Source organism: Euprymna scolopes, chromosome 7, assembly GCF_053919585.1.
Source record: "Euprymna scolopes isolate OS-2025 chromosome 7, ASM5391958v1, whole genome shotgun sequence".
NCBI lineage: Eukaryota > Metazoa > Mollusca > Cephalopoda > Sepiida > Sepiolidae > Euprymna > Euprymna scolopes.
Genome location: NC_136488.1, coordinates 126,404,954 through 126,429,724, shown reverse-complemented (window position 1 = coordinate 126,429,724; position 24,771 = coordinate 126,404,954). Strand labels below are relative to the sequence as shown.

The 24,771-nt window shown below is 31.9% G+C and overlaps 1 protein-coding gene across 2 annotated transcripts in view; it reads left to right on the top strand.

Moving 5' to 3' along the window:
* Positions 1 to 24,771, top strand: part of LOC145279931 (tyrosine--tRNA ligase, mitochondrial-like) — a 92,414-nt gene that overhangs the window by 44,942 nt on the left and 22,701 nt on the right. For both annotated transcript variants that reach the window (XR_013868489.1, XM_080131505.1), the window contains exons 5-8: positions 2,664 to 2,765; positions 4,494 to 4,608; positions 12,733 to 12,811; positions 22,169 to 22,278. Coding sequence is in view for 1 of the 2 variants with exons in the window: in XM_080131505.1 (XP_079987631.1) it covers positions 2,664 to 2,765; positions 4,494 to 4,608; positions 12,733 to 12,811; positions 22,169 to 22,278 (406 nt within the window). In the remaining variant the exon portion in view is untranslated. The remainder of the gene's footprint in view (positions 1 to 2,663; positions 2,766 to 4,493; positions 4,609 to 12,732; positions 12,812 to 22,168; positions 22,279 to 24,771) is intronic.

Below are 24,771 nucleotides of genomic sequence, written 5' to 3'. Positions count from 1 at the left end.
ATCATTCGTAGACATTTTTGCTGACGACACTACCATCTATGGTAGCACATCTAAGACAGTAAACGACCAAGTTCTCTCCGATTCTCTCTCCTCTGATCTTGATCACGTTGTACAATGGGCTTTTAATGCATCTAAAACCAAGCTTCTATCTTTACATCATCAACGTTCTGATCCCCATCTGGCATCAATTAAAATGAATGGCTCTCGTCTTGGGGAGGCCTCAAGTTTTGACAGGCTTAAAATGGAATACATACATCGAATCTGTTGCCAAGGCCGCTGGAAAAATGATGGGATCCTTCTATCGATCCAGTAGATATCTCACTGCTGATGCAATTCTCTATCTATATTAAAGCCAGATATGTCCAAGGATGGAATACTGTTGCCACATATGGGCAGGAGCTGCTAGAAAAGACTTGTCCTGCCTTGATAGGGTTCAAAATAGACTTCGTGGCCTGGTGGGAGATGTCCTTTTCTCTTCGCTGCAACCTCTATCTCACAGAAGAGATGTTGCGAGTTTGTCTCTGCTTTATCGTTATTTTCATGGAAAGTGTTCAACTGAGCTTCAATCTATGGTCCCCCTCACCAAACTTTCACAAGGAACACTAGACTAGCTGAAAACATTATCAATAATTTTCCACACTCTTTATCTGTGCCTAAACCTAAACATAGATTCCATGATCAAAGCTTCTTTCTTAGAACTGCACGCCTGTGGAATTGTCTTCCGTTTTCCTGCTGTCCAGCTGTCTATAATATGGTTGTCTTCAAGTCCAACGTGAACAAGTTTCTGATGAGCCATTCCACTTAAGTTAACAAATTTACTGAACTTCCATTACTATCGATTACTATATTGTCCTTTTGACTACTCTACACTCTTTAACTCTTATCCTTGAGTGGCCTATCGGCCTTGATAAGTGGTGACGCCTATGTAAAAAAAAAAAAAAAAAAGAGTTGAAAACATATTTAATCTGAAAAGGAAACACTTAATAAGTGAATAGTCCTTAATCTGCGGAGTTTCGAAGAAATACTTTCCTTCTCATCAGAGGGTAGGAATTAGAAAAATGCGGGATCGGATTTTGCATACAAAAGTATTTGATGAAACTGCAAGTAAATCAAAGAATTTACTTGATAACAAAAAGTGAAGCAAAGGGAATATGGTGAAGAAAAAGGTGATTTCACGTGAATGGATAGTTTGGTGAAAGGTAAAGTATCCAATGACGGTAAAATCCAAAAATGTAAATCCAAGAAAGTTAATTAAATTTCCATTCGCACAAGTAAAATCCAAGGAACCATTCACGTGAAATCACCTTTTTCTTCACCATATCGAATATTCCTCAAGCACAAAATAACAGAAAACATTAAAATATGCTTATAAATATTCCTTACGTTGACGGAACTCTCTTAAATTGTTAACACAGAATGCTCAGGTGCCCCTCCTACAAATTGAAAATGGGGCTCTCCATTTCAAAGTCACTGCCATTTTGATTTTTTTTAAAACCGGTTCGTGAATTAAAAAAAAATTTTTTTTTGCAAACTACTTAAAAATACAAACCAATGAACTTTTCTACCATAAAGGTAACTTTTATTGACTATGGGTAACATTTATTTCTTGTATATTTATATTATTATATATATAACATTTTCTCTTTGTAAGGAAGCATCATTTTGTTGGTCACTCTTGGCTACGAATGGAAACAAAGTTGATATAAAAAAATATATTTTTGCGAAAATTATCTTTACTTTTATCATATTTTGCTTAGGATAAAATTTTTGAGTATCAAAACCTATCTCTTTACAACCCCCTCCTTTTCATAACCTATCATACTTTCATCAATCACAGTCCATTTTCTGTAGGCTGTTTTTGAACCCAGTCAATGACGCGTACTTCTGCTAGTATATATATATATATATATATATATTTTTTTTTTTCCGACTGGATTATTTAGAAATTATTATTTGTTCCTGGATTTGCAGAGACTGATTGCGTGAGTATAAACCACTATATTCATTTATGTGTATAAACTTGTTTGGGTTTTTTTGGGATGATGATTGATAGTTATTTATATACATACCACAGTAGGAATAATGTGATATGAAGGTCAGAGATTGGGATTGAATAGCCAGTGCCTTGAGCTTGTAAAGAAAAAAAAGCCTCAGTAGCTCTCCTGTCATACAGCAGTAGGAGTGCCTGAGGCAATTAACAATAAACTAACCCTTTCTCAAGCCTGGTAGGGTGGACCTCCTAGAACTGCACAGGACTAGCAACATACCATAGCCAAAATGGGAAAAATAGTTCAGAAATGACCAAAACTCTATTGGCTGAGATAATGATTGATAACTTATATTAAATTTGGATGATTTCGACAACTTTTCTGGTCTTTATTATTTTTACAATATTTTGGATGGTGTAATATTCAACCGTCTTCAGTTGCATTTTTTTTTCAATCAAACTTGGCAATCGAATTTGAGAACCTTTTACAAAATCTTGATCCAAACCCTTTAGCTATCCCTTACTTTACATTATTTGTGTTCTAGCGACCGTGACCATGCAGTTACTTTGTTATTCTTAGTTATTATCTCCTGTGGTAAGGATTGAACCTTCAACCTTTAGAAGACTGTCAAATAGAACTAACATGATCAACTTATTTCTTCTTTTTTCGTTTCAGGATTCTGAATAATGCAAAATGGTATGAAGGGATGAATGTTGTGAATTTCCTGTCAGACTATGGCCGCCATTTCCGCATGGGTAACATGTTAGCCAAACACAGGTTGAAGAATTTCTTTTTCCATTCTATTTCTAGAATTTTACCTTTATTATACCCCTGGATTGTGTGATGAGTTTCCTAGTGTTATATAGGGGTCTTATTCAGAGAGAGAGTCTTTGAGTCTTATTAGTCTTAGTGAGAGTTTGTTGTAAGAGAGATATTTATTAAGAGGGATGTTGTGAGAGAGATTGTTCGTTTATAACGAATGTCGTTGTTTCTGTTATGATGATTCATATTTATATTAAATGTTCTTTACTTAGAAGTGTTGATATGAGAAGCTCTTAGAGTGAGGAGATAGTGTTCACTGTTCAGACATTGTGTAGACATGAGATGTAGATGTCAAGACATTTTATAACACAGACATATAGACATATAATAACAATTCACTTTACCTTTTGCTGGAATCACAACACAAAGACGACGCCTACAAAAACACATGATGGTTTTATTTCTTCTCACGACCGGCCGTGGTTTTCTCATCAAGAATTCAAAGCTTCACATATTAAGTTTCAAAGTGACCGTCTTGCTTCTAGACGTTCGAATTCCAAGTTGGACTGTCGTCTGTCGACCTCAGACTCTCTCTGACTTTCTCCCAGTTTCTCCTTTCTTAACTCTAAAGTTTTTCTAACTATCTCTAGAACTTTCTATTTTCCATGACGTCATACACATGTTAAAACATGTGCCTTCTTTCACGTGTTCTGGACATGCGTGTCCAAAACTTTTCCTTTTTTTACAAAAGGAATTTTAACCTATACTCAGTAACCTATATTTCCAATATGTTAAAAACATGTTTATTAAATTATCTTGTAGCTGCATTCTTTCAATTGAATTTTCATAACAAAATTGACAGTGCACATTCTTTTCTTGAAATATTTTATCTCTATTCTAAACAATCGTTTGCTTTACATTCCATTTTCTAATTCTCACACGTAATCTATTTCTAAACCTAAATTACGAGGTTCGAATTTCGTCTATGCTATTTCATTTTCATTTTAACTAAATCTCTCTATTTTTATACTTACATGAAAAGGGGACAGCCCTTATCATGTAACACTAGTTACCAACACAACCTATCATCTTTTAGACAAAATATTAAATAGCTGCGCCGTGCCTAAGATGTAATAATCACTTAAACTTAGGATTTATAAAATAAACTGATGTATTATATACAGTGAAACCCCTGAAGACAAAATTAATTGGTTCCAGTTTATCTTTCGTATCTCAAAAATGACAACACGAGTCATGCATATCGATGCACATGGCAATTTATTATTTCTTTTTTTTTTTTTTTTTTTTCAGTGTGCATGCATGGAGAGTAAAAAAAAAATGATAATGTGCCGTTTGACTCTGTGCTTTTGAAGTGACATGGGTGTCTTAATCAATATGTGCCGGTTGGCTTACTGTTGCTTGGTCTCTTCCATATTAACGTTGAAAACTGGAGGTTGAAACAGCGTAAAAGTTGCTATTTGTAGTTTTGGTGGGCTTGTTGCCCACAAAGAGAGAGAGATAGAAAACGGATGTTGGGTAAAGAAAATGAAACAGGAAGTAGAGAACGCCAATTATCGGGCAGATCGGAATTCACGACAAGGACAGATAACTGGTGTGTAATTGAGTAATGCTTGTGTACGTGTGTGCGACCTATGTAATAGCATATCAGTTTAAAAAGCATCTGCTCATAAAGGTTAAAAAGTGAAACATGAAACCAATAATATATGATTTCTTTATCTTCAGTGTCAAAACTCGATTGGAAAGTCCCGAAGGAATGAATTTTGCAGAATTTACTTATCAACTGTTTCAGGCGTACGACTGGTTGCATTTGTATGATGAATATAAATGCTTGATCCAGGTAAGATTAATGAAACGATCAACTTATTTAATCTGTATTATAATTGACCATTTTTTGTTTTGCAGGTGTCTGCCACTTATAGGCTGCAAAACTACTTCAAAGAATTGCACCAAATTTGGCTTAAAGTACACTTCAGATGTGTGTTATAAAACTGTTACTACTACTACACAATTTTAGGATCCAAAACTATTGAACAGAATGATACCAAATTTTACATGAAGTCTTGGAATGCCAAGTATGTTATAGGGCAGCAAAATTATACTACTACTACTAAACTATATATATATATAATATATATATAATCTAATTTATAAAACACACTATGTCTGTCAGTCTCCATTTTTTTTTTTAAGTGCCTCTTCTTCGAGAGGCAAGGTCACAGAGTGGCATGAGGCAGGTAAAATAAATGCATTTTTTGTGAACTGTTGTTTAGGAGTTTTTAGCTGGTAGAAATAGTTACTAAGGGGTTAAAATTGAAAAAAAAATTGGAACTTGGCAGATGTAACTCAACTAAATGTATATATATATATATTTATACATTAAAGTCGGTTCATTTTTAACTATTTCTTATCTATTTGATGATAGCTCAAACAGTAATGACTAAGGTTGGAGCACTATATGGTTTGGTTCTGATTCTAGCTGATGGGACCCAAGTCTTATATTTTTTACTTTTGAAATCACTACTATATAATCTTGTATATAATAAAAAAGACGCAATTTTTCCCCTCTAGACGAAACTACCTTAATTTGACAACAACTGGTGACACATGTCCACCACAAAAACTGGCTTGGATTCTCTACTTACACAGATGCAGCAGGCAGCACAACTCATAGCTTCACTATATCTCACTCCCTATCACAAATTGTTACGTTTTCAACCTGTTTCCCTGACCAGGAAGAACAACACGCATCACTTCTAGATCTGTTTTTGACCACAGTTCCCGATGACTGCATAACGAAGGCCCACAGCCCACTCGCCACTCGGGAACGCTGATCATGCAGTGATAATGGTTGAAATCGCCCTAAACTCTAGAGCCAAAACTGAAGAGCCAGTGCTCAAAACAACGAGATATTATAAAAAGGCTGACTGGGAAGCCATCAGGGAACTAATCAGAGATGCCCCATGGAGAAATATTTTTTCTCTCCCTGCTGAACAATGTGCAAACGAGACCACTGACTGGTTCAAAACTGCAATCGAAGCGCATGTTCCCATGCGGAAATTTTATAGTAAGCCCCACTCTCCCCAATGGTTTACGTCGACTTGTGCAACTGCCATTGCTCAAAAGCAGCATGCATACCGTAGGTTTAACCGACATAAGTCCAGTTCAAACAGACTGAAGTATATAGAAGCTAGAAATAATGTTAAGAAAGAAATAGCGACAGCTAAGAGAGAATATACGGAAACCACTAAAAAGCGCATCGAAGCACAAAAACTAGGAACTCAAGACTTCTGGAAAATCTACAACAGTGTAGTAAATAATGGGCAATCAACAATTCCCCCACTAACCAACAATCACGAGGTTGTCTCCTCAGCAACCAACAAGGCTAACATGCTTGCCAGTCAGTTTGCCTCAAACTCCACACTGGACCCTTCCAACCACCCCCTACCTGACTTTCCTATGCGGACAGATGCCACGCTAGACGATCTGAAAACCACCCCTGCTCAGGTGCATGCTATCATAAAAAACCTTGACACTTCAAAAGCATGTGGACCCGATCTCATCCCAGCTGTGCTATTAAAAAAGTGCTCAGCCGAAGTAGCTCCAGTTCTCTCCAAACTCTACAACAAATACCTTAATGAAGCTTGCTTTCCGGGCTGTTGGAAAACTGCTTCTGTTGTACCAGTATTCAAGAATTCTGGCGAAAGGACTGACCCATCAAATTATCGCCCCATTAGCCTCCTCCCACTTTTTGCCAAAATATTTGAGACCTTAATTAACCATGCTCTAGTCCATCATCTTACAGATGCTAAACTTCTGACTGACAAACAATATGGATTTAGACAAGCCCGTTCCACAGCAGACATCCTAACTGTGATCTCTGAACGTATATGCCATTCACTGGACAAAACGGGGGAGGGCAGAGCGGTAGCTCTAGATATATCTAAGGCTTTTGACAGGGTATGGCATGAGGGTCTCCTCAGGAAAATTAGATCATACGGTATCACTGGTAGAATACATAACATAATTAAATCCTTCTTAGATAAGAAAAAAATCCAGGTTGTCCTCGACGGTCGTACATCTAAACAATATGATATAAATGCGGGGGTGCCCAAGGGTTCTATCCTTGGACCTCTATTGTTCCTGATATTCATAAATGACCTCCCCGACAAAATTGCCTCTGAGATGGGTATATATGCTGATGACACTACACTCTATGGCAGGCACGACAGGAAGACGAACACATTTCTAAAGAAATGGCAGAAACACTAGAAGAAGACCTCCAATCTGTGGTGGAATGGGGACAAAAGTGGTTAGTCGCGTTCAATGCTGCCAAGACTAAACTAGTTTCATTCAATAATTACAAGAAACCCTCTCTACCACCTATAGCAATGGCCAACGACTCTTTATCTGAGTGTACATCTTTCAAACTCCTTGGCCTAACGTTCACAGGAAACATGAGTTGGAACAATTACATTGAAGGCATTGCCAGGGCCACTGCAAGAAAGGTGGGCTCTCTCTACCGTGCTAGAAAACTACTAACACCCGAAAGTATCCTGTACCTCTATAAGGCCACCATTCGCCCATGTATGGAGTATTGCTGTCACATCTGGGCTGGTGCATCTGCTACTAGTCTCTCGCTCCTTGACAAGGTTCAAAAGAGAGTCGCAAACCTGATAGGCCCTGAACTGGCATCTAAGCTTCAGCCTCTGTCCCATCGACGAAATGTTGCATCCCTCTGCCTTTTCTACAAGTATTTTAGTGGTGAATGCTCTGACGAACTGCAATCACTTGTGCCCCCACGACGTGAGCACCCTCGACAAACCCGACAGGCTGCTAAATCCCACCCCCACACTGTAGAGATCCCTAGATGTAAAAGATCTTTTTACTCCAATAGTTTCTTCCCCAGAACCGCTAGACTCTGGAATTCCATTCCAGGTCCCTGCTTCCCCAACAGTACTGACGTGCAGAAGTTCAAGTGTAACGTGAATCGACATCTTGCTGCCCAAATCCATACATAGTACCCCAGTAGTTGTTGCCCCTGATAGTAGCCCCCTACACCAGTGGCAATGTGCCTTGTTTGGGGTGAAAATGTAATAAAAAAAAATAAAAAAAGATGTCATTAGCGATTATGTTATATAACTATGGACTGCAATTACATACACATTATGTTATATAACTATGGACTGCAATTACATACACATTATGTTATATAACTATGGACTGCAATTACATACACATTATGTTATATAACTATGGACTGCAATTACATACACATTATTTCGTTATATGAAAAAATTACATTTAGTCTGAGGAGTGGCATGATCACCATCATCCTAAACTAAAGAGGAAGTAGTTAAAATTTCCCCCTCACGTTACCGTTTACTCTCATGACACCACTCTACACAGAGTTCTTTTATACTCTTTGTTTCTTCTCCTGGGTGTTAACCATCATTAACTGAGTACAGATTTCTAACACATGTGCATATTCTTACCCCCTTACACCTGACACAAAAAATGATTTCTCCTTTTGAAATATCTGACGCAGCTGATTGAATGAGAGTATTCATTCTACAATCCCAGCATTTGGTTATTCTACCAAATAAACAAACAGTTATCAACTATTAAACACGCCGCTATTTTCAGTACACAATAGTCTTACGTTTTATTTATTATTGACGGATTTGTTCTGCTTAGAAACTGCACTTAATATTATTAGTTTGTGTAAATATTACACTCGAAAACCATATATGATTGACGAATCACAACTTGACTAGCTATGTGATACAACTCCTGTTTACAGTCACTTGGAATTACAGATAGAGAGATACAAACAGTGGGAGTGAGACAAATAGAGCGAAATAAGCCGTTCTAATTTTTAATGAGGGAGGGAAAGTTACAGATAGAGACATACAGACAGTGGGAGTGAGACAGACAGAGCGAAATAAGCTGTTCTAATTTTTAGCAAGGGAGGGAAAGTTACAGATAGAGAAATACAGAGAGTGGGAGTGAGAGAGACTGAGAAATAAAATTGTTTTTTCTATTACAAATGTTTTACTAACTTTACATGAGCAGAAATTAATCACGTTATTATTGCACGTGTGAGACTGATTTTTTTGTTTTGTTTTGTTTGTGTATGTAAAGTTATTTGTGTATTTTTCGTATGACCTGCCTCAGTGTAATATAAACACACCCAACCTTACCATGTTAAGAACAACTTTCGAAATAAACACTCCAATCTCCCTGTGTTAAGAACAGCTTCCCGGGTAGGGGGGGGGTGTTTATTAAGAACGCCGTTCTTAACATGGGGAGGTTCGGGTTGTTTATAATATGTTGGCACAATGATACTCTCCCCCTTCTTTTATTTTTCCTATTAATATCATTCCTTTACTTTTATTTTTCTTACTATTTTAAACATCTGTTAGCTCGCTTTCTTTTTGCTCAGTCGATATAATCCGTCAGTTTCCGTCCTTCAATGCTTCAATGGGTGTTGCCCATCAAAAAAAAACAGACTTAAAACTGCAGCAATACCAAAGTTTGACAATCAGTACATTTTTTGTTTTTGTTTTTTTTTGTTATATCAAAAAGGTTGAACAATACAAAGTACAATTTTGGGTACTTATGTATTTTTGATACCGTGATGAAATAATACTGTTTTTATTTACAAAACCATTTTAACCTTCGGGAGGGAAGGGTGTTTTGTCAATATAAAAAAAAAAAAATTAGCGTGAAACTTGAATTCAACCTGAAAACACGATTTTTGTCTCGCATTTACATTGCTTTTGTATGCTGTAAAAAATTTGGAAAAATTAGTACCAGTTTATTTAAAGCTTCTTCTTTGAAATGGTAAAAAAATTAGGATGATAATATTAAAGTATACTTACATAGTGTTACATACGGGGGGGGGGCGTTTAGCTGTGGTGAACGTTGGAGGTACATATTATCATTACATTTATTAAAAAAATAAAACAATTGATTAGGCTATTTTTGGCAGTACAGACCTTAGTAATTTAATGTTTGGCCCAAAACAAAAATAACAGCCATATTTAAAATTTTTATGTGGTGGGGGTGGAGTGGGGTTCATGCTACTACTGGGCAACGCCGGTTAACAGGTCCTGCTAGTATATAATAATTGATAGCGAATTGACTATAAAAAATACAAAATCTGCATAAATTAAAATATCATATTTAAGCATATTTTATGACCGGACAATGCCGAGTGCTCTGCTAGTAAACTATATACTACTAATAATAAACACTTAGAGCCTCTAAAAGTATTGGTCAAAATTGCACAAAATTTAGTATGAAGAACTCTTGGAATACTTGTTACGGCATAAAAATGCTAAAATAAAGATGCAACTACTACACATAATCTATTACATACTAAAGTAAAGTTGATCATTGTTTGTTTCTTTAAGGCTTTTTTCCTACTTTAATCACACCAAAAACATGATACAGTATTCATCAGTTTTGGGATTGAGTTATATTCAAAAAATGCTTTCATTTTAGTTTTTCTAATTATCTGTAATTTGCAAATAACTCAGCGATTCATATCTATTTTACTAACTCTATCACTTTCATTCTCTGTCTCCCTGTACTTTGTGTTCCCCCTCTCCCACTTTTATTCTATAAAGTATCTACTTATAAAAAGTAAAAGAATAAAAGACTAGAGTAATCTATGCTAAATAAAAGGAGATACCAACACAGCCAGAAATACTATTGAACTCATAGCTTAGGAGGAAAAAAAGAGGTATATAATGTAAAGAAGGAGACTAATTTTGGATTTTGTCTTATTTTATTCATATTAAACTGGCCTTGCAAATACATTTTTATGAAATTAAAAATATTTAACCTAATCTTAATGAATGACTCAGTGTGCCACATTTTTTCATAATAATAATAATTATTAATATTTATAGGCTCCAAAACTGCCGGTTAAAATTATATCAAATTTAGCATGAAAAACTCTTGGAATGACAAATGTATAAAATTAAAAATATTAATTATAGTGTTTAAACAAAGTTCTTATGATCCTTTGGTATGGCATTAATTAAGAAGTTGTAGTCTGGGTGGACTTTTAGTCTAGTTCCTGTGTTGAGCTCATTGACTTTTGGCCTGAAGTAAGAATGTAAAAATGAAGAAAATACGAAAAATGAAAATGCGATTTTCAAAAATAAAATTTATAATGCAAAAATTAGGGACAGGAAATTGATTTTTGACAAATATAGGGATATGTGATAGCAAAACATTATTTTATTGTAAAAATCCTTGCATCATTGAAAGAAATAAAATTGAAGATATCAATATTAGAATTTTTTTTTCATACAGAATCCAAGCAATTGTGTTTTAGAATAACGTTTGTGTTTAATTTTGACTGTTAAAATCATTTTTACTGGTCAAATTTTAATGAAAAGCATTTGTTTTTAATTTTTTTTTTTTGTCAGAGTCTCTCTAAAATAGGATAAGCTTTGCAACTCAATCAAATTTTCACTACTTACTTGTTTATAAAACACTTGATTTTCATAATTGAACTAATTTATAAATATTTTCATAATTGAACTAATTTATAAATATTTTCATAATTGAACTAATTTACAAATATTTTCATAATTGAACTAATTTATAAATATTTTCATAATTGAACTAATTTACAAATATTTTCATAATTGAACTAATTTATAAATATTTTCATAATTGAACTAATTTATAAATATGTTCATAATTGAACTAATTTATAAATATTTTCATAATTGAACTAATTTACAAATATTTTCATAATTGAACTAATTTATAAATATTTTCATAATTGAACTAATTTATAAATATTTTCATAATTGAACTAATTTACAAATATTTTCATAATTGAAATAATTTATAAATATTTTCATAATTGAACTAATTTATAAATATTTTCATAATTGAACTAATTTATAAATATTTTCATAATTGAACTAATTTACAAATATTTTCATAATTGAACTAATTTATAAATATTTTCATAATTGAACTAATTTATAAATATTTTCATAATTGAACTAATTTATAAATATTTTCATAATTGAACTAATTTACAAATATTTTCATAATTGAACTAATTTATAAATATTTTCATAATTGAACTAATTTACAAATATTTTCATAATTGAACTAATTTACAAATATTTTCATAATTGAACTAATTTACAAATATTTTCATAATTGAACTAATTTACAAATATTTTCATAATTGAACTAATTTACAAATATTTTCATAATTGAACTAATTTACAAATATTTTCATAATTGAACTAATTTACAAATATTTTCATAATTGAACTAATTTACAAATATTTTCATAATTGAACTAATTTACAAATATTTTCATAATTGAACTAATTTACAAATATTTTCATAATTGAACTAATTTATAAATATTTTCATAATTGAACTAATTTATAAATATTTTCATAATTGAACTAATTTATAAATATTTTCATAATTGAACTAATTTATAAATATTTTCATAATTGAACTAATTTATAAATATTTTCATATTGAACTAATTTACACAAATCCCTGGCAACGCCGGAGAAGTACAATTATTTTTATTTTTAAAATCATTTTTTTATAATCTGAAGGTTCCTAATTAGCAAGTTACAAGGAACTTGATGACTTGAATATACCGGAGATATTATTTTTATATTTACTTGATTAATATGATATTTTTTATAAATCGAATGTATTTTAGAACTTGGTCAGTCATATTCTAAAAATCACAGACAATACCAGATAGGTTCAGTAATTATTTATATTTCAACTAAAAAAAATTTTTTGAGGTTTCATATCGTAAAGAACTTTACTTAAATATACTGAAAACATTACTTTCATGTTGACTTAAATTTTATAAGCTGAATGTTTGTTTTAGAATTTGATTAATCCTATTTCCAAAGTATATACCTTCATTTGGCCTTCTCTATCTTTCCAGATTGGTGGTAATGATCAACTTGGCAACATCGTCTCAGGCTATGAACTTATCAGCCGGATCCGCCAAACTAAAGTCTTTGGTAAAGAGATAAAAATAAAAGTTTTTAATATATAGTTATTATTGTTATGGACATAAATAGCATTTAAGTTGAAAAATGAAACTTTGATTCTGACTAGCCAATTTTTATTTGTTATTATGTTACCATGTTCAAAATTTGATTCTGACTAGCCAATTTTTATTTGTTATGTTACCTACCATGTTATTGGCAATTAATGTACTTTGCTAAGAAAATCATTAAAATAATGCTTAATCTGCTTTGGCAGTTTGCTTATATTCATATTCATTAATATAACATTCTTAAATAAGCACCTCGGTTACAAGGAATAATCTTATTCTGTTAGTAAGCGTTAATGTTCGTTATTTGCTTTATTAGCTTAGACACTTGATAAATTTGAACATAACAGATCCCTGACCATGCAAGTAGTCAATACAGGTAGCCTAAATTAATAAAATTATCTTATATATAAAATTATGTTGGACCTAAATAGCATTTAAGCTAGCAAATCAAACTTTAATCTGTACTAGCTGATTTTCAATTGTTTTTGTTGTACCAGATTACTGGCAATTAACATACTTTACTACAAGTTAATTTAAAAAAATTCTCTCCTTCATCAGTTTGGTAATATGTAGACATTTTAAATAAACGCCTAAAAGGAAAAATCAGATGAGGAATAATTTTTATTCTTTTAGTAAGAGTTATTGTTCCTTTTTAAGTACTGAATCTAGCAAGAAAACTGTATAGTTATAAAACATAGAAATGCTGCTAAAACAAATCCAGAGCAATATTAGGTTGGTAGATGTTGTCTGTATATATGTATCTGTGTATTTCTTGTATCGTTTTTTTTTTTTTTTTTTTACATGGGGGTCACCACTTATCAAGGCCCGAAGGCCATTCAGAGATAAGGATTATTGCGTGTACAGTAATCAATGAGATAGTATTGTAGTAATCATTAGTATTGGGGTTTTTTGATAGAGTGTCTTACTTAAGGGGGCAGTTTGTCAGGAGTTTGTTTATGTTGGACTTGAAGATGTCCAAGTTGTAGTCAGGTGGGAAACAGGCAAGCGGCAGAGAGTTCCACTGGCGTGCAGTTTTTTTCTAACTTTGATGATTACACATTGAATTATCATTTTTTTTATTTTCTTGAATATTTGTTGTAATTAAAAATGTAATTGCATAAAATTAAATTAAAAAAAAAAATACAGCGCTTGCACATTATTGGGACAAGATTTTGTAGTCAATAAATGGAGTTTTTTAGATAAAAACAATGATTTCAACTGATTTTTTTGTCAATTCTAATAAATTACTATGGTAGCTTCCAAATTATGCAGTCGAAATTACCTGAATATTGCTGAATTATTAAAAAAAATAACTTTAATTGTGTTAGCAGGTGAAAAATTGCTGCCGTCTTTTTTTTTTTAAATCGAAACAAAAAAATTACCTTCCTTTTGAACTCTCCTGTGTTTTACGATCATTTTCTTCAAATTCTATTTTATATTTTCTTTAATAAATAATTTTCTACCTTATCGATTTTCGTAATTTTTGGATATAATCATCTTAAAAATTCAAGGAATATGTAGATACCATTGTTTTCATGTGAAATTCAGTTTTACGATTTCCGAAATTTCGTCCCAATAGTGTAGAAGCACCACAAATACACTTTCAAAAAATAGTTGCAAAGTTAAATCCACTGAGATGTATTTTAGTTTCTCCATAAATAAGTTGAAAAAAAAAAAAATGAATTACTTTGTGACCTACCAAAATTTGTAAAGTATTTCAAAACATTTTAAACTGTTAAATAGAAAGTCATTTGAATTGTTTTTTAAATTCTTAACAAATCCATTACTAATGACAGTGATTTCTTTCTTAGTCTCATACCGTCAATATCTGCAACACAACTCTATCCATCGACTCTCTTCCATAAAATGTCAGTCAACGATTGTTTAATTGATAAACAAGTGAACAAATAATTATTTATTACATAAATTTTTCTTTGAGTCCTTTCATTTTGACAAGCTGTAGTTTGCTTAACCTTATGCAATTAAAAAGTTTAAATAATAGCCGTATACAATTAAAATGTTTAAATAATAGTAATATACAATTAAAAAGTTTAAATAATAGCCTTATACAATTAAAAAGTTGAAATAATAGCATAATTAAAAAGTTTAAATAATAGCCATATACAATTAAAAAGTTTAAATAATAGTCATATACAATTAAAAAGTAGAAATAATAGTCATATACAATTAAAAAGTTTAAATAATAGCCATATACAATTAAAAAGTTTAAATAATAGCCATATACAATATAAAATTTTAAATAATAGCCATATACAATTAAAAAGTTGAAATAATAGTCATATACAATTAAAAAGTAGAAATAATAGCCTTATACAATTAAAAAGTAGAAATAATAGTCATATACAATTAAAAAGTTTAAATAATAGCCATATACAATTAAAAAGTTGAAATAGTCGTATACAATTAAAAAGTTGAAATAATAGCCATATGCAATTAAAAAGTTGAAATAGTCATATACAATAAAAAAGTTGAAATAATAGCCATATGCAATTAAAAAGTTGAAATAATAGTCATATGCAATTAAAAAGTTGAAATAATAGTCATATGCAATTAAAAAGTTGAAATAATAGTCATATGCAATTAAAAAGTTGAAATAATAGCCATATGCAATTAAAAAGTTGAAATAATAGTCATATGCAATTAAAAAGTTGAAATAATAGTCATATGCAATTAAAAAGTTGAAATAATAGTCATATGCAATTAAAAAGTTGAAATAATAGCCATATGCAATTAAAAAGTTGAAATAATAGTCATATGCAATTAAAAAGTTGAAATAATAGTCATATGCAATTAAAAAGTTGAAATAATAGTCATATACAATTAAAAAGTTGAAATAATAGTCATATACAATTAAAAAGTAGAAATAATAGCCATATGCAATTAAAAAGTTGAAATAGTCGTATACAATTAAAAAGTTGAAATAATAGCCATATGCAATTAAAAAGTTGAAATAGTCATATACAATAAAAAAGTTGAAATAATAGCCATATGCAATTAAAAAGTTGAAATAATAGCCATATGCAATTAAAAAGTTGAAATAATAGTCATATGCAATTAAAAAGTTGAAATAATAGTCATATGCAATTAAAAAGTTGAAATAATAGTCATATGCAATTAAAAAGTTGAAATAATAGTCATATGCAATTAAAAAGTTGAAATAATAGTCATATGCAATTAAAAAGTTGAAATAATAGTCATATGCAATTAAAAAGTTGAAATAATAGTCATATGCAATTAAAAAGTTTAAATAATAGCCGTATGCAATTAAAAAGTTGAAATAATAGTCATATGCAATTAAAAAGTTGAAATAATAGTCATATGCAATTAAAAAGTATAAATAATAGTCATATACAATTAAAAAGTTGAAATAATAGTCATATGCAATTAAAAAGTTGAAATAATAGTCATATACAATTAAAAAGTTGAAATAGCCATATGCAATTAAAAAGTTGAAATAGTCATATACAATTAAAAAGTTGAAATAGTCATATACAATTAAAAAGTTGAAATAGCCATATGCAATTAAAAAGTTGAAATAGTCATATACATTTAAAAAGTTGAAATAATAGCCATATGCAATTAAAAAGTGGAAATAATAATCATGCAATTAAAAAGTGGAAATAATAATCATACAATTAAAAAGTTTAAATAATAGCCATATGCAATTTAAAAGTTGAAATAGCCATATGTAATTAAAAAGTTGAAATAGTCATATGCAATTAAAAAAGTTTAAATAATAGCCATGTGCAATTAAAAAGTTAAAATAATAAGCATGAATAATTATGTTAAAATGATAACCACAATTAAAATGTTGTCAAAATAATAACAATATACAAATAAAATGTTAAATAATAGGCATTGTCTAACAACAAGCAAATATTAACTTAAAATTTGTCGTTGACAAAAATATTTTTCATAGAATTTAGGAGATTAATACAAAATTTCTATTTTGCATAGTGTTATCCATTAATCTAAGAATGTAAAATTTTGGAGAATTTATTTTAGAATAAGGTTTTTACTAAAATCCCAATTTTCAACACCAGATAAATAGTACATTTCTTTGCATCAGGACGAATTGATGATTTCAAAGAAGGATTAATCAGGTGATAATAGCCATACTAATGAAGCAGCAAGGATATACATAGTAAAAAAAAAAAAAGTATTAAAAAAAAAAGTTTAATTTTTGTTCTTTTTTATTCTAAAATGATTCAACAAATGCTAGCTTAAATTATTAACCATTCTTTGATGAAATACATATTTATAATATTGGCTCTGATCTGCATTTGAAAATTATTATCTTCTGGAAGATTATAACATAGTACATGTTCTATCTTCTTATCCAAATCTTCTATAATATAAATCTCATCTGTCTGTTTAAGTGTATGTATGTATGTTTGTATGTCTACCTAAAACTTTTGACAGAGGCGACGGATTTTCATGAGATTAGTATCATTTTGAAGCTCAACCCTTTGGATGACAAATATCGAAAAATTGGCTAAAAACATTAATTCCTTCATCTTCAGCTGGGAACTTTTCTACAAGGAGGGGCCGCTTTTTTCGCTGATATTTTCAAAAGTCATCACCTCTTTTTAATTGACTAGCCTTAATTTTAACCCTCGCCACTTGCAGTTTGGCGATGGATGCAACGGCAAAGATGTCACATTTTTTTTTCACATTCTTTTCCTCCGTTGTAGTACGGGTTCGAGCCTGCCTGCCTATTACTACTTTTTTTTTTTTTTTGCTCAACACACACCTGCAAACACCGGGTACCCAGGCTAGTCTATATATAGATCTTACAAATAACTATTCAGTCTTACTTATTGTCTAACCTTTCAAAGACAAACGTTGTTTTAATATCAGAAGGTCAACTAGCCTGACATTTCGCAAAGCCATCTTAATTATCTCCTTTGCATTGGCTTGTGGTAAATTTGCTTTAGTATTTTTTTCTCACACTCTGACGGAGTTCTCTGACCTTCTAATTGGGTGCAAAGTGTAATATTTATTCTGATACTATGCATCAACTTTTCTATCTTCAGTTAGTGGAGAAGCAACGTTGAGTCTGGTCAGTGCCAGATGGGTGACCAATTTGGGAATAACTAAGTGCTGTGTGTAGCAAGACATCGACACCTCCATGCAAGAGTTGCAAAAAAACTTAACAGTTACCTCTCCTAATTAATTGGGGGCTGTTTGTGAATTTCATACTCCCATGAAACTTCCTTCTTCGGAGGAAGCCAGTTAAACCTGCTTAGGGTTATAGTAGTGCAGTTTCATTGTTTCACACTTTTAGACTGATACAGTTTTTATTTTTGTCTCAATCCAGCTTTTATTAAAAATGGATCTTGTGTCTAACTCTGTTCTCATAGGAAAGCAAGTAAACTGAAATAACAATTGCTTCTTGAACTGTAACTGTTATCATTAAGAGTGTGAGAGAGAGGATAGGGGAGGAGAGAGCTCTTTTTTTTTTTTTTTTACATAGGCATCACCACATTATCAAGGCCCAGAGGCCACTCAAGGATAAGGGTTAAAGAGTGTACAGTAGAAATTGGACAATATAGTAATCATTAGTAATGAAAATTTGGTAAATTTGATAACTTATATGGAACGGCTCATCAAGAACTTATTTACTTTAGACTTGAAGACAACCATATTGTAGTCAGCCAGAAAGCAGGAAAACGGAAGACAATTCCACAGGCGTGCAGTTCTAAGAAAGAAGCTTTGTTCATGGAATCTATGTTTAGGTTTAGGCACAGATAAAGAGTGGGGGAAATTATTGATAGTGTTTACAGCTAGACGAGTGTTTCTTGTGAAAGTTTGGCGAGGGGGGACCATAGATTGAAGCTCAGTTGAACACTTTCCATGAAAATAACGATACATCAGAGACAAACTCGCAACATCTCTTCTGTGAGATAGAGGTTGCAAGGAGGAGAAAAGGACATCTACGAGGCTACGAAGTCTATTTTGAACTCTATCAAGGCAGGACAAGTCCTTTCTAGCAGCTCCTGCCTAGATGTGGCAACAGTATTCCATCCTTGGACGTACCTGGCTCTTATATAGATAGAGAATAGCATCAGCAGTGAGATATCTACCGGATCGATAGAAAGATCCCATCATTTTTCCAGCGGCCTTGGCAACAGATTTGATATACGTGTTCCATTTAAGATCAGGAGTAATGGTCAAGCCCAGAAGCTTGTCAAAACTTGAGGCCTCCTCAAGATGAGAGCCATTCATTTCAATTGATGACAAATATGGATTAGAATGTTGATGATGTAAAGAGAGAAGCTTGGTTTTAGATGCATTAAAAGTAACCAGCCACTCCTTTCCCCATTGTACTACGTGCTCAAGATCAGAGGAGAGAGAATTGGAGAGAACTTGCTCGTTTACTGTCTTAGATGTGGTACCATAAATGGTAGTGTCGTCAGCATAAATGTCTACAAATGATGTAAGGATATGATTTGGAAGATCATTAATGTAGATCAGGAAAAGAGCTCGGGCACATTGTTTGAATAAAAACCAGTTGAACACAAAAAAAAAAAAAATAAATAAAAGGACAAAATCTAAAGGTCGGCTCTTTTTGTTTGCCATCTCTCAATTTCTCTCTTCCTCTTCTGAAGTTGTTGGTGCTTGTTATGCAAGATTAGCATTATTCCGTTTCGTTTAAAAAAGGGTTTCGCAAACTTTTTCAGGCTGACACCCCTTGGTTTCTAAAATAGAGTGCTAGCGCCCCCTATCCCATAAACACATAAGTTTTTTTTTTTTCAAAGTGAAAGCAACAATATTATAACCAAAATAAGTATTTAAAAACAATGATATATAAAACAGAAGCTCATCTTTGTTGGCTTGTAACATTTTATTTGATCTTGACATCACATCAAACATTTTTTTTTTTAATTCAAATTAAAAATATTAAACACAAAATTTGCTTTTCAAAAATAATAATTAATCGAATTAAGTATTTTTTTTTTGTCTTCACAATTACCCTTGATTTACATATGCAACTTTCTTTTTTGAAATTGAAAACAAAAATACTAAACACAAAATTTTGTGCTATTATTATGCACATATATATAAGAAAAAAATTAAAGACTGTAAAAATATATTTTACATGAATTTATTGTTCGATAGGATACTCAAAAGAGTATATTGAAATTTCCTCATTTTTGTTTATATATATATATATATATATATATATATACACACACACACTAGTGTTGGGAATTGAAAAAAAATCAGGATTTTTTGGAATATGGATTGAAAATAATATTAAACACAAAATTTGCTTTTAACAAGTAATTAATCTAATTAACCATTTTTTTGTATTTACAATTATCTATAATTTACACGTGACTTATTTTTGAAATTTGAAATTAAACACAAAGTTTTTTGTTTACTTATTTTCTCTTTATATATATATATATATATATATATATATATATATATAAAGTTATAAAATATATATGGCGATTAAGCTTAATTGCCATATATATTTTATAACTTACTAACTAGCTCTACCTACGTATTGAGCACTTTTGAAGTAAATGCTTAAAGTTTATGCATAAATTTATACTTTCATATATTAATTTTATGTGAGTAAATGAAGTAGTTATATATATATATGTGTGTGTGTGTGCGTGTATTTTTTAGTTATCCCCTCCCACCCAACCACCCCTTTTTGTGTTTTTACCTTTGTGTTATCAAAGCACCGCCTTCATGGGGGGTGGGGCGGTATCACCCACTTTTGGAAACATTGGTTTAAAAGATGATTCTTGCAAAACTGGATTGGTGCTTGTAGCGATACGCCAGAGACATCGAAATGGATGGATAAAGATCACTCCAGTTATGTATACATTTGTCCTATCCACCTACGCAAATTCTGTCAAAGTAAAAAGTAAAACAGTACCTTTTCGCACGGATGTAGTTCAAGACTATACCATGTGACAGGGTGTCCATTTTTTGTCCAATCGGCGCTCCAAGAAAACAACTTTTATAAAATCTTTTCCTGACAGCCTTCGCTGGAGCCGGTCAAAAACCTGTATAAAGACACTGCGCGCCAAACCCAAATCAGTTTAGTTCAGGATGCAGTAAGCAATTCGCCGGCTGACTCTGTCGACGTTCGACATAAAACCACCAACATAACATTGCGCGGATCATACATGTAAATTCTCAACATGGAAGTAGCATATCGAACGAGAATTAATATTTTCCCCTTTTGCTTCTTACTGTAGCTAATATTAACGCTCAAATCTCACTGGATTAATTTCCCCCCAAATTACCTTGTGTCACATCAGACATTTATGGAACAAAATTATCACAATACTGAACTAACAAATGTAACAAATTTTTATTTCCTTTGGTTTTAAAGAAAGAAAAAAACGTTTCTCTGTTAAAAAAACATAATTGCCTCAGTCGAAGAAGGATTTCTCTTTTCTCCTTTTTGCTACAGTTCTTTAACTCCAATTCTATCAGACTCTATTTAAGAGAAAAATATATAAAGTCCTTGCGACTATGCATAGTTCTAAAATGCTAACGTTTATTTTCAGAACACTCTTTACAAGAACATTTGGTTCTGGATATGACCTTAAACTATATCCGATGGTGAGGCCCCAACTTGCGGGCTTTGGGGAGTGTGGAGCCACCCCTTAATTGCCATTGCTCCCAGGTCCACTCTGACCCAGAGTGGTAGTACCTGTTAGGGTCTCAACTATGGGTTAAATAGAAACCGATTTGAAAAAAAAAAAATTTTATTAAAAAACTTTTCTTCAAAATAACTGGCTTCAGCATTAAATGACCTAAAAAGGGTTGATATGCCGTGAAACAAAAACAGCCAACCAACCAACAAGAACACTAAACAGTGGAAGATTCAATCTTTCGGCCACGTGTTAAATCAGCACACGCATATAAAAATACAACAACACAAAATATGATTTGATTTTTCCTTCTAATGTTAAATAAAAATCATATGAACTTTTAAATTCGTTTTCGCCATTATCCTGATTCTGACTCCTTTTAATGTTTTTGTTTATGTCGAGGTACTTGAAAAACGTTATCACATTCACCCTCGTAATACTGGTGACGGTCTCCGTTAATCTGGTCCCTCATCGTAACAGGCTATTATTATAGCATGTCTCACCGGCAGGTGATGTGGGGTAAAACTTTCTCCATTTATTTTTTTTTTCTGGAAGGAGATACCTCGCCCCTAAAAACAGTCGTTCTGTCATAAACAAAACATTTTTAAAAATTTACCAAATGATTACGCTTCTAAAGTTTTGATTTGGTTTGTTTGAATTTCTTTTCAATTCAGGTCTTACGACGCCTCTTGTCACATCATCGACAGGTGATAAATTGGGGAAATCCGCTGGTAATGCTATCTGGCTTAATGCAGACAAAACATCTCCATTTGAACTTTATCAGGTGAGTGAAACTTGCTGATGAGCTGAGCATTATGTGGCCCCGAAAATGGATTTATTAAAAAAAAATTTTTTGAATCAGTGATTTCTTTTTTTTTTTTTGTCTTTTATTATTCTGACATGCTTATTTATATTAAAATACATGCAAAATATGAAATATCAGGAAAACTTATTGATATACTTGCTTATCAATTGAAAATATTAGTGTACATAAAAAATATGGAAATTATCAAATAGGATTTTAATAAAAAACAAGTGAAGCATGCATGGTCCCTCGTGAATGCATAGTGAATGAGACATAAAAAAAATGACTAAGTTCAGCATCCCCCCCCCCCCCCCCATATTTAACCCCAAAAGTCCCCAGGGGACGTTAAATCCTGGTAAAAATGAAACAAACGGTGCAGTTTTAGGCCTTAACATATGTAAATTTGAGTTCTGCACCATGCAAAAAAAGAAATGATTAAGTCCATCATTTGACCCCCCCCCTCCTCCCTCCATTTAGCCCCGAAAGCCTCCAAGTTCTTAACATATTTAAATTTGAGTTCAGCACTATGCAAAACTGCTAAATAGACATACACAGAACATTTTGGACAAATATGGTAAAATAGTCCCCAAAATGGAGTGTTTTTATATAAGCCCTAAAAGAGCCCCTGGGGCACGTCCAAGAGTTATCGCAAAGTATAGACAAACAAAATTATATACAAATCCGTTTACAACTTTTCAGAAAGTTTTATAAAAATCCAACGCATCATTTTTTTTTAATAAGCACAAAAGTGTCAGTTTTAGCCATTTTAACCCGAAAAGCACCCCTAAGGGGCAACCAGAGTTTTCCCGGAAAATCCGTTCTGTTACTTTTTTACTCATATCATGTTTAATGTTTGTGCAAAATTTCAAAAAATTCCAAGGCGTAGTTATTGAGAAAAGTGCGGACGAACGGACAAGGGTGAATTTACAGGCCCACCCTCTTTTTGTCAGGGGGACCAATAAGATATAGAATGTTAATTAATGCTTCTGAAGATAATAGATGGAATAGGTGAAATATTACCATATTAGAATAGAACCAAGATGGTACATTGAAAAAATGTTTCTGTATCTAGTCAGAAATCAATTTGGATTGTAATAAAAATTAAAGCAAAGAAGATGACAACAGAAATGCAAGTAATTGAAAAGATTTTGGTTGTGGCTGAAAAGGGATGATCCTAGCTGGAACGAGTGAAATTTGATGCCCATATAGAAATCATGAAAAATGTCAACATAAATAAAACATGAAATGAAAGGGCAATAAGATGTCATTTTTTTTTTATTTGCATAAAACAAAACAAAACTTGAAACTTTGCGACAATTCACTAGCTAAACTCTACAAAAAGCCAGTTTATTTACAATATATTGAAAAAATTGTTTAAATTAAAGAAATATTTTCTCAAGAATTATTGCTAATTAAATAAAAATAGAATATAAAAAGTGTTGTTTTTAAATCATTAATTTATTTATTTATGGGTTTATTCTTTTGTCCAGTTGGGTTTTGTTCGGTAGTTTTTGTCTGCTCCCTCACTCAGCATTGACAAATATGACAAGGAATGGACAAAACGTTGAATTGAATTTGAAATGAATTTGTGAATTTTTATACTTCCGTGTGAAAAACTTTTAGCATCAAATTTTCTTTGATTCTGCCATTAACAATAGTAAAAAAAATACCCCAATCATATGTTGTTTTCAGCAATAAATGCAAAAATTGCTTGATATACTTTAAAACATACAAACCACCCCATCGTTTAGATATGACATGAAACTAAATTCAGAAGAACTTTAAGACCTATCTAACTAGTATTCCTGGTGAACCAAGTGCAAGAAAAATCTAGACGATTGCACTTAAAGGGACAATGAGAATACTGAAAAAAGCTCTCGGCTAGAATCAATAAAAATCAAATGAATGTTGGCAGCTGGTTTGGCTGTCTCATACTCAGTTTATAACCAAAAAATAATGTAATTAAGAGAGAAAAGTCTAGAACTTGTGGATTGAACCTTCATTTGATAATTTCATAGTTGAAATCCAGACGCAAATGATAAAATTCATATTTCTGATAAGTGACTCCAAGTCATTAAAATGTGCAAATCTGAATACTCTATGATTCTAGATAAAATCATCTGTTTATATAATTGATCAGTTTAACCATGGTAAAGATAATGAATATACATTGTATTGTACTTAAAGAGATGGTTAGAATCTTTAAATAAAAAATCTCTTGGTTGGAATGTCTGAGATTGTGTGTGAATGTCTGCAATTCGGTAGGATGCCCCATCCTCAACAAAATAAGAAAAAAAAAATCGGAAAAGGTATTACTCCCCCTTCCTTCCTGCTACAGGTAAAATAGCAACTTGTGTTTAATTAATCAACACACTTCATACCATTCAACAATGTTAGTACTCCCATAGTGTTCCTCATCTTTCAGCTGATATTCATTCTGTCTCATTAAGTTTTATTCTTGAGTGGCTCTTG